Source organism: Spinacia oleracea, chromosome 4 (genome assembly GCF_020520425.1).
Source record: "Spinacia oleracea cultivar Varoflay chromosome 4, BTI_SOV_V1, whole genome shotgun sequence".
In the NCBI taxonomy this organism is placed as follows: Eukaryota; Viridiplantae; Streptophyta; class Magnoliopsida; order Caryophyllales; family Amaranthaceae; genus Spinacia; species Spinacia oleracea.
In genome coordinates, this window is record NC_079490.1 from 174,817,868 (window position 1) to 174,834,436 (window position 16,569).

At 34.4% G+C, this 16,569-nt stretch overlaps 1 protein-coding gene and 1 long non-coding RNA gene across 2 annotated transcripts; one reads left to right on the forward strand and one right to left on the reverse strand.

Moving 5' to 3' along the window:
* Positions 1-6,331: 6,331 nt before the first annotated feature.
* On the reverse strand, positions 6,332-7,794 carry LOC130459907 (uncharacterized). The gene is made up of 3 exons (XM_056827528.1): positions 7,638-7,794; positions 6,964-7,176; positions 6,332-6,841 (listed from the first exon to the last, which is right to left on the reverse strand). The coding sequence occupies exons 1-3, from the start codon at positions 7,722-7,724 to the stop codon at positions 6,482-6,484; spliced, it is 660 nt and encodes a 219-aa protein (XP_056683506.1). The 5' UTR covers positions 7,725-7,794; the 3' UTR covers positions 6,332-6,481.
* A 500-nt stretch (positions 7,795-8,294) lies between these two features.
* On the forward strand, positions 8,295-12,018 carry LOC130472298 (uncharacterized). Its single transcript, XR_008932377.1, has 3 exons — positions 8,295-8,521; positions 8,791-8,907; positions 11,786-12,018. It is a non-coding gene; the product is annotated as an uncharacterized lncRNA (long non-coding RNA).
* The last annotated feature ends 4,551 nt before the right edge of the window (positions 12,019-16,569 follow it).

Consider the following 16,569-nt stretch of genomic DNA (forward strand, 5'->3'; position numbering starts at 1 on the left):
CACATCTTCCCTTGTCACGTACTCAAGAGTTCCAAAGTGTTTCCTTCAAATAAGAGTTCCAAAGTGTTGCTGCCTGGAATAAGTCTTTTCTTTTTTTTTTTCTATGTTTTTACTTATTTTTTTAAGCCAACAAATGGTGTAGAGGTCATTGAATATCATGTCTTAGGCTTCGTTTGGTAGGGCGTAAAACGTTTTCATTGTAAAATAATTTTCCATGGAAAACATTTTTCAAGGGAAAACACAACTCCAAACTAGTTTTCCTTTGTTTGGTAACTTAAAAGGAAAATGGGAGAAGATGGTGAAGATTGAGGGGAAGAAAGGAGAGGGAGGTAAGGAGGAAAGAAGGAAAAGTGGTTTCCATCTCTTTCAAAAGAAAAAGGGTTTTCCACCTTTGAGGAGTCATGAAAAATTGTTTTACATCCCTTACCCAACCAAACAACGTAAAATGATTGAAAAGAGGAAAATCGTTTTCTATGAAAACGTTTTACGCCCTACCAAACGGAGCCTTAGTCTTTTCTTTTTTTCTATGTTTATTTTTATTTTTTTAAGCCAACAAATGGTGTAGAGGTCATTGGATATCATGTCTTAGTTACCATCATTTTAAGGCTCTGTTTGACAACTATTTTCAGTCACCTTAAATGAGTAGGTGCTAATAATTTAAGTTACCTCAAATGAATAGAAGCGTTTGGGAAAGAGCTGAAATAAAATTTAAGGTGGGTTTATGGGCTGAAATCGAAACGTTACCCAATGTAATGTTGAAAACCAGTCAGCTGAAATTCGTTCGTTACCTGTCAAAAACAAGATTATAAACTCCAAACCAAAAATTAAAACTCGGAAAACCCATGAACAAATGTCACAAATTTGATAAGCAAAAAGCCCAGAAACAATAGGAGAGATGCAAAATTACGAGTCTTTAATTTCCCCCCCCCCCCCCCGGAAAGGAATGAAAAGGACATTCGGATCAGAAGGAAAGAACTGAACCAGCAAAGGAGATATAGAAGAAGAGAGAAATATAACCGTGTTGGGCTGTTGGCTTCTAGGTTGGGTCTTGGGGACTTGAGTAGTTGAGTGGTAGGGTACGTAGGTGGGAACTTATTTTAATTTTTTAAGGTAGGAAATGTCTTTGGTTTTGATGAAGGGTTGGGCTTATTTTAATTCTTTTAAAATTAGGTTTTCTAAAAAAATTGTATGAATATTCACATTATAAAATTTCAATACAATACTACGTATAAAAAATGTAGGAGTTATTTGCAACTATACTTATAATAAAATATTTAGATATAAAATACTTAAAATTTTCGGTTACTTAAAAAACTAGTTTTACCAAATCGTTAATGCAAACAACTACCTTGTCAATTTTCAACACCTTATTATTTTCAGGTACCTTAATACTTGCACCGGCTTGACCGGTGCGAAGTTTAAGACATTTGAATTGATTTATTAATTTAATGGTGTTAGTTGATAGTGGGGTATTTTTTTTAATATAGTTAGTGGGAAATGTGTAAGGGGTTGAGACACTGGTGAGTGAGGGGTGTGAATTTTAAATGATTTTTTTTGTAGGGAGTAGGGGTGTAAGTGGGTTAGTAAGTAAGTGTGAGAAATAATATAATATTGGTAAAGATTTCCATTTATAGAAGCGGTGCAAGTATTAAGGGACAACCCGAAAAGTAAAGCGGTGCGAGTATTAAGGGACGGAGGGAGTATATCGGTTAAAGTGCAACACATATTAAAATGCAAAAGGAGTACTCCATCAAATTATTTTCCCTTCGTTTTCTACCTTAGGTCTACGAAATAACCTAAGAAAAAAACTCCTCGAAGGAAAAAAAAATCCCCGTCTTTCAACGGAAAAGGTTTCTTGCACAAGGAATAAGCGTTATTTATACTAATATATTAAAAAAAACATTTTTAATAACGTATACGCGCCACATGAAACTCCTTTATTCACTAGAACAATGTCATGTTGTCACATGCAAAGTGGATGTCTTACCATCTTAGCCAACCATGAGATATTTTATTTTGCACATAAATATATATATGTAACTTAAAACATCAAATTGTATAGTCTATACTATAGGGGTGAGTAGAATTACTGAGTACCCATTCCCGGACCCGGAACCGCAAAGGACCCTGCGTGTCCGGACCTACAGCCAGTACCGACGCGATCGATCCAGGTTCTGGTTCTAGATCTAGATTTCCAAGACCCGATACCCAAGGGGCAATGGGTACCCGTTGGTACCGGTTCTAGGACCGGGGACCCAGTAGGACCGGTTTCGAGACTAGATGTCCGGTACCAAACGAACACAAATACTTCAAAAAATATGATAATTATTGTAGTTTTGGGTTAAGAAGTCTAGAAAAAATAAATTTAAAATTTCCAAGCTGATATATTATTAGAAAAAAACAGAAGTTTAAATCCAACTTTAACTTATTTGTTAATTAAAGCGAGCATGAGAAAAAGGTGCAGGCTAATCAGGTACCCGATCCCTGAACCGGTTCCAACGATTCTGGTACTCGTTCCAAAAATTTTGGTTTCGGTTTGACCGGTTGCGAGACCGATTCCAAAATAAAACACGCATGTGGATAAATCACAAACTATATATATATATATATATATATATATATATATATATATATATATATATATATATATATATATATATATTGATGAGTGACATTTATGTCGCTCATAGGGTAGTAATTTAGGCATAATTTGAGTCATTTTATTCTATTTTATTCTATTTTTAATTTTTATTTTACTTAATTTCTTATTTTGATTATTTATATCTTAGTTTAGCGTTTTTTAGCTATTTTTGTTAGTTTTTAGATCTTAATTCCATAATTTATTTATTTTATTTGTTTTATAATTTTATAGTTTAATTATTTTAGTTTTCGTTATTAATTTCCTATTTTCTTCTTCTTCTTCTTCTTCTTCTTCTTCTTCTTCTTCTTCTTCTTCTTCTTATTATTATTATTATTATTATTATTATTATTATTATTATTATTATTATTATTATTATTATTATTATTATTATTATTATTATTTATTTATTTTTGTTTTATTTTTATTTCTCCCATCGTTTTCTTTTCTATGTAGGTAGGTGAGAGTATCAAAGTTCGGGCCAAGTTTCAAGAGCCGAGCAAATTGCAATGTTTAGGTGGGCAATTGAGCACAATCCACAACTAACTATCCTACACCACACCATCTATTAACCTACACCACTCTTCTCTGCCTCAACCTCCTAACAACTATAATCAAACACTATTCTCGCCCAACACAGCTCCCCAGTACACCAACAACATCGACCACTACGCAAGCAGCCACCTGCTGCCCAGCCTCAACACCGTCATCAATCTCCACCAACCTCAGGCATCAATACCACAACAAAACGCCCAAACAACATCAAATCCAAGACCAAATTCAGAGAAAAATTGCACCAAAATACAGAGAAAACAGAGCAAATATGTTTGGTCGAACACGAATTGAGTTCGACCGAACTCGGAATTTACAGAAGCTACTGAATTTGAAGTTCGCCCAAACCACTACGGAGTTCGGCCGAACTAGAAACGGGTCGTTCGAACCTCCCTTAAAGTTCGACCGAACATTTGAGCGCTCAAGTTCTTGTACGGATTAATGAAAGCTCGTGGTTGTCACGTGGTTGTTGTCTTGGTGGTTTGTGCTAGGTCGTTCGATTCGCCGCCGTACAATTTGAATTGGATGGTGATGGACGACGAAAATCACTGAAGATCAACCATTGATGATGGATGATCGAAGATGATGATGGTGCGATGATGCGTTGACAGATGATGCGTTGATAGATTGATGATGATGAGCAGCGGCTGATTGGATGATGGTGGTGGATGAATGATGGCCGTTGATGTGTGATGGACTGCGGGATGATGGTGAATCACAAGAGGCGGAAGAGCAAAAGCGAAGAAGGGGATGCTGATGTTCTTTTGAATTCTTTTTTGAACTTTGTTTTCTTTTCCTTCTTGAGGGGATCGTGGGTTTTAACCCTCAATTCCGCTTGCATGGACCCGGTCCACCATTAAGGTTACCATGGACCAGGGTAATTAGGTAATTTGCAGCGCTGAACCGTTTGAAATCACGTGTTCCAAAATAACAGAATGCACGAAACCCTAAAATTGAAATCTCTCTCCTCCAGCAGCAGCTTCTCTCTCCTATAGCAGATTCTCTCTCCTCCAACAGCTTCTCTCTCTTCGAGCTTCAACAATGGAAGACGATTTAATCGATTTGAATATCGATTTAAATCGCGCAATAGAAGAAAAATTGTATAATTATGACGGTAATATTCGAATCCTAATAACTAACTACGAAGAAAATTATAGTAACTTTCATACTCATTGAGTAATTATTATTATTTTAGAAAACTTAGAGAATCATAGAGAAGTATATGATGTTGAAGATGAAGATGAAGGCACATCTCAACAAGTTATGGTTGCAAATCAATGTATTGAAGAAGGTATGATATAGTATCTTTTAATATATATATAGTAACTGTTATATTGATATAGTTAACATATTATAATTGCAGTAGTGTAACTAACATAGAAAGAGGAATTATATTTAACGCAGAGTAACTATAACATACAAAGAGAAACTATGTTTAATGTAGAGTAACTATCTCATATAGACAGGACTTATAGTAACTGTAGAGTAACTATAAACTATAGAGACTAACTATATAAAATGAAGAGTAACTATCACATATAAAGAAGAACTATATACTGTAGAGTAACTATCACATATAAACAAGAGTTATATTAAGTGTGAGTAACTATAATATATAAACAGTAACTATATAAAATAAAGAGTAACTATAATTTATGAATGGTAACTATATTAATTATAGAGTAACTTCACATAACGAAATAATATAAATAAGAAATAACTACATTTAATTTATAGTAACTATAACATATAAAGAATAACTGTATTAACTGTAGAGTAACTATAACAATCAATAGATCCTAAGTAAGTATGTTAAATATAGAGTAACTATTACATGTAAAGAGTAACTATATGAACTGTAGAGTAACTATAACAATCAATAGATCTTAAGTAACAATGTTAAATATAGAGTAACTATAACATATAAAAAGTAACTATATAAAATGAAGAGTAACTATCACATATAAAGAAGAACTATATACTGTAGAGTAACTATCACATATAAACAAGAGTTATATTAAGTGTGAGTAACTATAATATATAAACAGTAACTATATAAAATAAAGAGTAACTATAATTTATGAATGGTAACTATATTAATTATAGAGTAACTTCACATAACGAAATAATATAAATAAGAAATAACTACATTTAATTTATAGTAACTATAACATATAAAGAATAACTGTATTAACTGTAGAGTAACTATAACAATCAATAGATCCTAAGTAAGTATGTTAAATATAGAGTAACTATAACAAATAAAGAGTAACTATATGAACTGTAGAGTAACTATAACAATCAATAGATCTTAAGTAACTATGTTAATTATATAGTAACTATAACATATAAAGAGTAACTATATAAATATTAAGAGTAACTATCACATTTAATGATAACTATATTTGTATTTGTACATGTTCAATAATACATTCAATTGATACAAACCACAACATCTTTGAAAATCCAAATAATGAGCAGGAAGAAAACATTGATAAAGAATTAGATGGCAGTTTAATTGGAGAAGCAAGGAAAACAACCGATGAGATTTATGATCTATATTGCAAACATGCTGCTATTATTGGTTTTAGTGTACGAAAAGGGAAGAATAGATATAAAGAAGGAACCACAATTGTTAATGGAAAATACTTCTACTGCTCTGCTGCTGGAATAAGAGACCCTCCTAAAAACAAAGAACTCAAAAATGAAGATGATCAATCAGATGCAAAAAAGAAAGAAAGGAGAAAGAGGGTTATGATAACAAGAACAAAATGTGAAGCTCAAATATTTGCAAAGAAGAATGAAAATGGAGATTTTGAAATAGAAAAGCATGTAGTGGTACATAATCACCCATTGACAAGAGAAATAAGTAATTATCTCCACCGATCGGAACGACAAATGACAGAACCTAAAAAAGAAGCTATTGAGGCAATGTCAGAATGTGGTCTAAGACCAATGGAGTCTTATAGGTATATGTCAACAGAAACTGGCGGAGACGACTGTGTAGGTCATACGATGATTGATCATCTAAACTACTGCTACAAGTTAAAAATGAAGCAAATTGATGGCAAGGATTCACAAACACTAGTGAACAAATAGAAACTATATTTAAAATAAGTAAATTGAACAATATGACACAAATACTGCAAAAGTTATAATTACTCTCATATATCAAACAATTAAAAATCATTGAGAGTAACTATATCAAACTTAGAATTAATTGTACATTCTAAGTAGTAATTCGACTACATACAAACACAAAAAATTAAATTGTTTTTTCAGCAATAATTATTAACCACGTGAAGCACCTCGTCCACGTGCCTTCCCGCGTCTGCCTCCTCGGGTGCGTCTCCCGCCTTTGCCACGTCCTTTCCCTTCAACATTGACATCTGTCTCAGCTTCATCTTCTGTTTCAACATGTTTGGATTTCCTTGCTGAACTATTTCTTGCAACAATTTCAATTTTTGAAGCATCATTCATGTATTTCTGCGTCAACTCTTCCCTTTGTTTAATTAGGGCATCCAAAACATCTTGTTTCCTGTATTTCCTGAATGCAACCATTCGTTTCAGATATTCATCTCTGTAACAATTCAAATCTGACAACACAATGGTGCCACAAATACAAGCCCTGAGAAACTTCCTGAAATCTTCCTGCAAATATTTGAACAGTAACTATTAGAATAAAAACAGTAACTATGATAACAAAACAATAACTATAAAGAATGAAAAGAAAAATATGAATAACATTAATTATTTTTAACACAAAAACTTACATCTGCCAAGGGATCAAAGTCAAAAATCCCAACACCATCTTGTACCGTTTCAACACCATGAAAAACCATCATTAACATCATCAAATAGACACAACAGTCTTTGTCATAAGCACCTCGCTTCCAATTACCACCGACCGGGATAAATTTGAAGCTTTTAATATCTTCATGATGAATGTTATCCATATTTTTCAGTAGTTTTTCCAATGAAGAACACTGTACAAAACATATAGTAGGTATTATCAACATATAGTAACCTTTGAAATCATATAGTAACTATTACCAACATATAGTAAGAATTAAAATCATATAGTAACTATTAAAATCATATAGTAACTATTACCAGTTGGTTAAAAATCATATAGTAACTATTAAAATCATACAGTAACCATTAAAATCATATAGTAACTATTAAAATCATATAGTAACTATTAGAATCATATAGGAACCATTAAAATCATATAGTAACCATTACCAACATATAGTAACCTTTGGAATCATATAGTAACTATTTTATAACGATAGTAACTATTTTAAAAACATAGTTACTGTTTTAAACAAATAGTAACCTTGTCAAAAATATAGTTCCTCTAAAAAAGAAAGACTAATATAAAGGTAACTATAACATTTATAGAGTAACTACAACAACAAAAAAGGTAACTATAAAAAAAACTTACCAAGACAGAATAAGCTTTCTTCCTTTGTTCCATCTCTTTTGGTTCCAGAAGCATATTATCAAAGAAATAGACACTTTTGTCTTTCATACTAATGACAAACAGGTAATAATGCTTCGGGTCTTCAATCAGAACAGGAGCAAAAATCTATATAAAAAAGAAAAACAACAGATTACAACCACTAGTACAAAAAATGCATGTTGCTTCACCTTAAATGCATTGAACCTAAACATGCTCGAAGCATTAAGTTACATTTGCTTCGGTACTATTTTTGGGATTGAAGCATTTGATAGATTTTGAGATTCTGTCAAGTATATTGCATCGGACTTAATAGAGTTCGAAGCATTTAAGCATGAAATAAATCCGCCAAAATATTTAATATTTCCGCCAAAAAGAAAACGCTTCGGGCCTATTTATAAACGGTGCAATAAATTTCTTGGATTTTATGTAAGCAAGCTGCGCAGGCCCAATTGAATCGGCCACGCGAAAGTTCAATTCATTTGATGGCCCATTCCAAGCTGTAATTACTAATTACTATACCAGTATACCTTAACCCACGACTGACCTCTACCCCTCCTTCCCCAAAAGTACAGAACCACGAGCAACCTCCATTACTAACTCCCACTTCTCTCCACTTCTCCGGTCTCCACGACGCACTTCTCCGGTCTCTACGGCGCACTTCTCCGGTCACAGGGCGACGTGATTCACTATGGAACATCATACATATGCGCAAGAAAATTCAATCATAAAAAGTAAATTAGAAAAAACAACCAAAATATACCACCCACCATTGTTGCTGCTAGTAAGCTGTTACTTTCATCGATCGGTTCTGCACTCGAGTTCATTGGAATTGGAAGATTCATTCGAAGATTCATCGGAATTGAAAGGTTAGTTGCACTACCGGTTTAATTTCCTATTATTTATGATGTAATTAGTCGGAGTTGAGGGGGGGTTTTCGCGTTTCTTGCCCACCAAATGTCTGTTTCAATGGCGTCGGTGGTGTTGTGAGGTATTCATTGCAAATGACTACTGCTTTTCTTTACCATAACTGATTATACTTGTATAAAATAATTAGAATTTTAATTTGGTTTAATTGTTTTAGATTGATTGCTTAAAGAGGATGGAAACTAATAATTTGTTGAAACTCATATCGCAGATAAAGAAGGGCGCTCCTGCTATCCTTTGAAGTTGGTTCAGAAGTTGAAGTTTTAGCTGAGAAGTTCCTGTCCTGGACAAAGTGAACAAGTCAGACATAGCGAAGGAGATTCTAGAGGTTAGCACGCATAACAGTTTCCCCCTTTTGTCCATTGAAATTGGAACATTATTCTGTTCTCAAAGGACTTGGTGATTTGATGTACCTTGAATGCTCTAAGTAACTTCATGTCTCTCAATTCCTAACTAGAAATTATTGCGATTTAATTTGGAATTATTTGTTATACTCCGTTTTGAGTGTTTGGTTGTTGGTGGTTTCTGGTTGCTGGATTCTTTCTGATGGTGTGTTGGTTCTGTTTGGTTGTCGCTGGTATGGTCTGTTGGAGTAGTAGGGTAGTTGATAAATGTAGTTTAATATCCTTCTTGTAGTTCATGGTGAAGAGTATGAATGATTGCTTGTATTAAATCAAGCTTAGCCTTAGAAAGTTAGAATAGATGTGTGAAAGCAACAACATATATTTGTTAGTTGGATTATCAAAGGAGCATGTTGTTATAGGTTAAAGAGAATTGTGGCACTCAACTATAGTTATATTTTTTGTCAAAAAAAAAACTTTAGTTATATTTTGTATTATTTAGACTTTATTGTAGAGTTTGGAGTGTCAATATAATTATCAGTTAGTTAATGGTTGGTCGCTAGGCCGGAGTATCCAAAATAAGATAGGTCAGAGTATCCAAAATAAGTCAAGTTTAGTGAAAATAAGTCGTGTAAAAAGTACGAAACAAATGTGTTATGATATTATCCAGTCTGTTTGTATTCCTGAATATAAAAATGGTAAATTGTCAAACTACTTAAACTCTTGGCAATTAGCTAAGTCTAAGGTGAAAGTATAATCTTGAATGAGAATTGGCAATTGTTAAGAGTGGGTATTTCACATGTTTCTGCAAAAGAAGATGCATGTGAATCCAAGAAAAGGCGGTTTGCATATATTGGGGTGTTGGAGTTTGTGATTGTGGCAAAACACATATGCGAAGATGAATTTTCAGCAATAAAAACATGAATCCTTTAATTTTCTGCAAAAGATATTATAGAAGTGTCTGAATTTTCAGCAATAGAAACATGAATCCTTTAATTTTCTGAAAAATCCAATCTTTCTCCTCCTAAAACTTTCTCCTTCAGCACTGAAAATCCAAAAATTTCTCCTTTAATTTTCCATTACAGAGTCCTTTTCCATCCCTTACCCCAAAACTATCTTTCTCCTTTAAAACTCTGCGCTTCGATCAGAACTGTGCACTGATTTGCACAGCTCAGATCAGTTCTGTGCAGATCAGTGCACAGTTCTGATCAGAACTGATCAGTTCTGTGCACTGATCTGCACAGCTCAGATCAGAACATTACAAATCAGTGCACAGAACTGATCAGTTCTGATCAGAACTGTGCACTGATCTGCACAGCTCAGATCAGTTCTGTGCAGATCAGTGCACAGTTCTGATCAGAACTGATCAGTTCCGTGCACTGATCTGCACAGTTCTGATCAACAATAGATTAATATTCAACTCTTGCATTCATGGTACGTAGTTACAGACTTACAGAAACTACTAATTTCATTCTCTTATTGAAGGAACATAAATGATACAGTACATATCAAACAAAGGGGTGTAGATGTCAGTATAAACAATTTTTGGGTTTGGAAGATTTTGAGTGAAAAGAATCAACTTCACCAGATAGCTTAGAATTAAACAGTTGAGCATCTTGGTTGTAATTCTCAGCACATTCTCTAAGAATTCCCCCTCTAAGGCTAAAATGGCGTTTTCGACCCAACTTTGTACTAAAGAACCTAAGGAATGTTTTCAAACTTATTACACTTTTAATATGCATAATTATAACTTTCTAAGACTCGTAATAATCTATTATTCCACATTTAAGGCTAATTGGGTCGTTCTAGGTCATATTTAGGCAAATTTCGAACCCAACTTTGAAATAAAGAACCTAAGAAATGTTTTCAAACTTATTACACGTTTAATATGCATAGTTATAACTTTCTAAGGCTCTTTCCAATCTATTATTCCACATTTAAGGCTAATAGGGTCGTTCTAGGTCATATTTAGGCAAAATTGACATTTTCGAACCCAACTTTTAACTAAACAACCTAAGGAATGTTTTCAAACTTATTACACGTTTAATATGCATATTTATAACTTTATAGGACTCTTTCCAATCTATTATTCCACATTTAAGGCTAATTGAGTCGTTCTAGTACATATTTAGGCAAAAATGACATTTTCGAACCTAACTTTGAACTAAAGAACCTTAGGAATGTTTTCAAACTTATTACACGTTTAACATGCATAGTTATAACTTTCTAAGACTCTTTCCAATCTATTATTCTACATTTAAGGGTAATAGGGTCGTTCTAGGTCATATTTAGGCAAATTTCGAACCCAACTTTGAAATAAAGAACCTAAGAAATGTTTTCAAACTTATTACACGTTTAATATGCATAGTTATAACTTTCTAAGACTCGTACTAATCTATTATTCCCCATTTAAGGCCAATTGGATCATTCTTGGTCATATTTAGGCTAAAATGGCGTTTTCGAACCCAAATTTGAACTAAACAACCTAAGGATTGTTTTCAAACTTATTACATGTCTCATATGCATAGTTATAACTTTCTAAGACTCGTTCTAATCAATTATTCCATATTTAAGGCTAATTGGGTCATTCTATGTCATATTTAGGGTAAAATTCCACATTTTCGAACCAAATTTTGAACTAAACTACAAATTAACTTGGTGAAAAAAAGGTGGTAAAAATAATTTGTCCTTATCTTAACCACTTGCCCAAACCATTTAATTAATGTTTCAACAAAAAATTAACTTCGTCCCGTGTATGGGCACCCTTTAAAGATTTTAATTTCATGTCGTTTTTGTTTATTTTTTCAAATTTTGAATATTAATTAATGGGTTCTTTTTGTTGTTTTTTTCTTCTTCTTGTTTTAGGTGTTGGTGACTAGTAGTAGCAGATAGATATTCTTTGTTGATTAAGGTAACATTTTTATTTTCTTTGATCTCTTTCTTTAATGCCATTTTTTTTTGCATGGGTATATATTTGTATGTAATTTTGTTGGATTATCATCGAGTTTCAGACCTATAGTTTTGATTTCTTGTTGTTAGTGAACTTGAATATATTTCAATGATTGGCTTGTCGAAATTGAAAAATGGTTAATTTCTATATTTAATCACTTTCAACACTATAAATTGGTGTTCCATTGGTCAATTAATTCAAATTCTTCATTTTATGTCCATTTCCAATTATTTCAAATTCCCCCCCCCCTGTGTTTTGTTGCAAAGTAAGGCTTATTTAGCTCCTATGTTGAATTTGATTAAGTACGAGTGCACAAGGAGGTTTTTTGGACCACCTACTATAAGATGTCAAAAATTTCAAACTAATACTAGTAGTTGTCTAATTGTCTTTGTCTATATATGTAACTTGTTTGAACAAATTCCCTTTTATTCCTTGTTGCATCAACTATGAAACTATAAATAGTCCTACATGATTAGAATCAGTTTTGAGTTTGTATTTGTGAAGCTAGTTTAGCAAATGCAAGTTCTAGTCAAATTATGAACATAATTGATGGACTAGAGGATTTTTATGGAAGAGATAACTAAGCAATTAATCGGTGAGAAACTGAGAACTTGAAATTTTTGGTAATGGGGTAGTCTTTTCACAAGGGACGAGTAATTACTCAGGAAATAGAATCGTTTCCTTTGTATTAAACTGCAACAAATTTTTTTAGGGCCCAATTAGGGCCCAAATAATTGGGCCCTGTGATGTAGGTCCGGATAGGCCTCTCCGGATAGGCCTCTTAATAGTCAGGCCTGTTTAATATGGTTGTTGTGTTTGCCTCTAGTTGTTAGAAATGGATCGCAATTGGATGTACGGTTCAAGAACTACGAGTCAATACATTCTAGGGGTTGAGGAGTTCATCGCATGTGCAGTTGCGTATCAGTTGAAGAATGGTGACGAGTCAATACTTTGCCCTTGTTCTAATTGTGATTGTTCTAGGAGGTTTCGTAATGTTGATCAGATTAGGGAACATTTAGTTCGTCGTGGCTTTAGGTTGAACTATACAAGGTGGATATGGCATGGTGAGAGTGTTAACCATGGGGAGTGCAATATTAACTATGGGCACTCAGGAAGCAACTTCGGAGGTGATAATGATATCCATGATGACCATAATGGTAGCGATGATATGGATAATGATGAGCTGGACTACGTTGAGGATGATGAGATAAATGAGATGATGCAGGATGTAGAAGACTATCTCAATGATCAACCTAGTATGTATGAGACTTTATCGAGTGCCGCGAGTAAGCCATTGTATCCTGGTTGCTCTAAGTACAGCATCTTATCTGCTATGTTGAAGCTGTATAATAAGAAAGCAAAATACAACTGGTGTGATCAGAGTTTCACTTCTCTATTGGAAGATTTGAAAGATATGTTTCCGGAAGGGAATGAAATTCCGATATCTAACTATCGAGCAAAAAAGATGCTTTGTCCTATGGGTATTGAGTACCAAAAGATACATGCATGTCCGAATGATTGTATATTGTATCGGAAAGAGTATCAAGATCTCCACAAGTGTCCAAGATGTGGGTTATCGCGCTACAAGCGGAAGAAAGTGGATGGTACACCAGATGAGAAAGGACCTCCGGCAAAGGTGTTGTGGTATCTTCCGATAATACCAAGATTTAAACGTTTGTTTGCGAATAAGAAGGAAGCAAAGAATTTAAGGTGGCACGAAGAAGGGAGAAAGAAAGATGAATATCTTAGACATCCCGCCGATTCTCCACAATGGAAGAATTTTGATGAGAAGTTCGATGATTTCGGTAAGGAAATGAGAAATTTAAGGCTCGGTCTTTGCACGGATGGAATGAACCCTTTTGGCACACTTAGTACTCAACACAGCACTTGGCCGGTTCTTTTATCCATATATAACCTCCCTCCTTGGCTTTGTATGAAGCGAAAATACATCATGTTGTCCCTTTTGATATCAGGGCCAAAACAGCCGGGAAATGATATTGATGTTTACTTAGCACCACTTATTGATGATTTAAAAGTGCTATGGAATGAAGGTGTTCCCGTGTTTGACTCTTACACTGAAACAAACTTTACTTTGCGTGCTATGATATTTTGTACTGTGAATGACTTTCCGGCATACGGAAAATTATCGGGTTATATTAACAAGGGAGCAAAAGCATGTCCGATTTGTGAAGATGATATGGTGGGAGAGTACTTAGAACATTGTAAGAAGAACATATACTGGCATACTCGTAGGTTGTTACCTCTTGATCACCCTTATCGAAAGAAGAAAAAACCGTTCAATGGGAAAACAGAGGTTCGAGTTGCCCGTCCTCCTCTTACTGGAAGCGAGGTGTACGAGCGGGTCAAAGATATCAACACAGTCTATGGAAAGCCTTACAAGGCTGTAAAAGGAGCCCTTTATAAGAAGAAGTCCCCGTTTTGGGATCTCCCGTATTGGAGGCATTTAGAGGTCAGGCACTGTCTCGATTTTATGCACGTTGAAAAAAATGTTTTTGAAAGTATTATTGGGACATTGCTTAATATAACGGGAAAGACAAAGGATGGTGAAAATGTTAGGAAAGACATGCAAAAATTGAAGATCCGTCCAGAGCTGGCGCCTGAAGATAAGGAAAAAGGAAAATATCTTCCTCCAGCATGCTACACTATGTCTAAGAATGAGAAAATAAGTTTTTTTGAGTGTTTGCGTGGCATAAAGGTTCCATCTGGATACTCGTCCAACATAAAAAGACTCGTGTCCAAGAACGAATTGAAAATGGTGGGTATGAAGTCTCATGATTGCCACGTTATGATGCAACAATTTCTTCCAATTGCGATCCGAGGGATATTGCCAAAGCACGTGAGGAATGCCATTACGAGGCTTTGTTTCTTTTTCAATGCTATATGTAGTAAGGAGATTGATCCTTCGACTTTGGATGGTCTGCAATCAGAAGTTATCGTCACATTGTGTCAGTTTGAAATGTATTTTCCACCTTCATTCTTTGATATCATGGTACATGTGGTCGTGCATCTCGTTCGAGAAATCAAGATTTGTGGTCCAGTGTGGGCGAGGAACATGTATCCGTTTGAGAGACATTTGGGCACTTTACAAGATAAAGTCCGGAATCGATACTATCCCGAAGGTAGTATTATTGAAGGCACAATTGCTGAAGAGATTATGGGGTTTGTTGCTCAATACCTAGCAGGGCTAGAACCGGTTGGACTTTCGAAGTCTCGCCACGAAGAGAGGCTAGAAGGTCATGGTATAATTGGCCATAAAAGGATCGTGGTGGATCGTAAGATGAAGGCTAAGGCTCATTTGTACGTACTACAACATCTTTCTAAGGTTCAACCCTACATAGATGATCACATGGCTTATTTGAAGGAGAAGAATCCTTTGAAAGATGATCAGTGGTTAGCTAAGGAGCACAATGACACTTTTATAGCATGGTTCCAAGTCAAGGTTATGTCTCAACGCACTAAAACTCCAAAAGTAGTTTGTGAAATGATTAAGTGGCTTGCATATGGTCCTGAGCTTCTAGTTGACTCATATGAAGGTTATGATATCAATGGGTATACATTCTATACGGAGCGCCAAGATGCCAAGTCTGTTAATCAAAATAGTGGTGTAAGTGTGGTTGCATCATCAACAGAGTACGCTAATGCTAAAGATACTAGCCCTCTAGAAGTAACTATGCCATACTACGGGGTGATTGAAGATATTTGGGAGCTTGACTACACCAAATTTAGAATCCCTCTATTTCGATGCAAGTGGGTTGACAATGGGCGTGGTGTGCGAAGAGTTGAGGATGGATATACACAAGTTGATTTTAAGCGTTTGGGTCATCAAAATGAGCCTTTCATCATGGCATCACAAGTTAAGCAAGTATTTTACATTGTTGACCCCAAAGATAAAAAAAAGTCTATTGTTGTTCAAGGAAAGAGAAGAATTCTTGGTATTGGTGATATGGAGGACGAAGAAGAGTATGATCAATTTGATGAGGACCCGCCGTTATCAAATGGCTTACCTAAGTCAAACGGGGAAGATGCATTTGATGCAAATTATATGCGTTCTGATCATTGTGAAGGCTTATGGGTTGAAAAATCCAAATGATTTTGAATTACATGTTTATGTATGGTCTTTGATTTTTTAGTATTATTTTGGATGACATCTATGATTTTTTTTTAAATTGCTTTTAAGACGTGTCTTTGATTCCGTATCATTTGAGTGTCTTTAGTAATGTTTTCACTTCTGCTTAATGTGACTTGGATCTTTACTTTAATCTCCATTGGAATCTGACTTTCCCTAACCCTTACAAGAAAAATTGTATTATTTATTATTATCAATTATCTGATGCAAAGAAGGATTTTTTTTACTTGTGGTCAATGAACTTAGTATGAACTAGAAATACGTTTTTGTTATATTTTGCATAAAAGAACTCTTACAAGAAATCTAGGGCATAGGCTCACCATTGAATATTTGGATTCTTTCATGTAGATGAACTTAGTATGAACTAGAAATACGTTTTTGTTATATTGAATAATGCAACTGACCATTTGATATGGACTTGACCATATAAGATCCTATTAAATGGTCTTTGGTTAAAGTGACATCTTCCCAGGAAATAATTTCATTGAATATTTGGATTCTTTCATGTAGATGTATGATAGATCAATTATGTTAGGACATTTCAATAAACAT

Bases quoted from the DNA above. Each gene is read 5' to 3' on its own strand.
- LOC130459907 (XM_056827528.1), bottom strand. From the start codon at position 7,724: ATGAAAGACAAAAGTGTCTATTTCTTTGATAATATGCTTCTGGAACCA. The intron at 7,177-7,637 runs GTAAGTTTTTTT...TGTTTTGTACAG, and splicing joins AGAAAGCTTATTCTGTCTTG to TGTTCTTCATTGGAAAAACT. The intron at 6,842-6,963 runs GTAAGTTTTTGT...AAATATTTGCAG, and splicing joins ACTTTGATCCCTTGGCAGAT to GAAGATTTCAGGAAGTTTCT.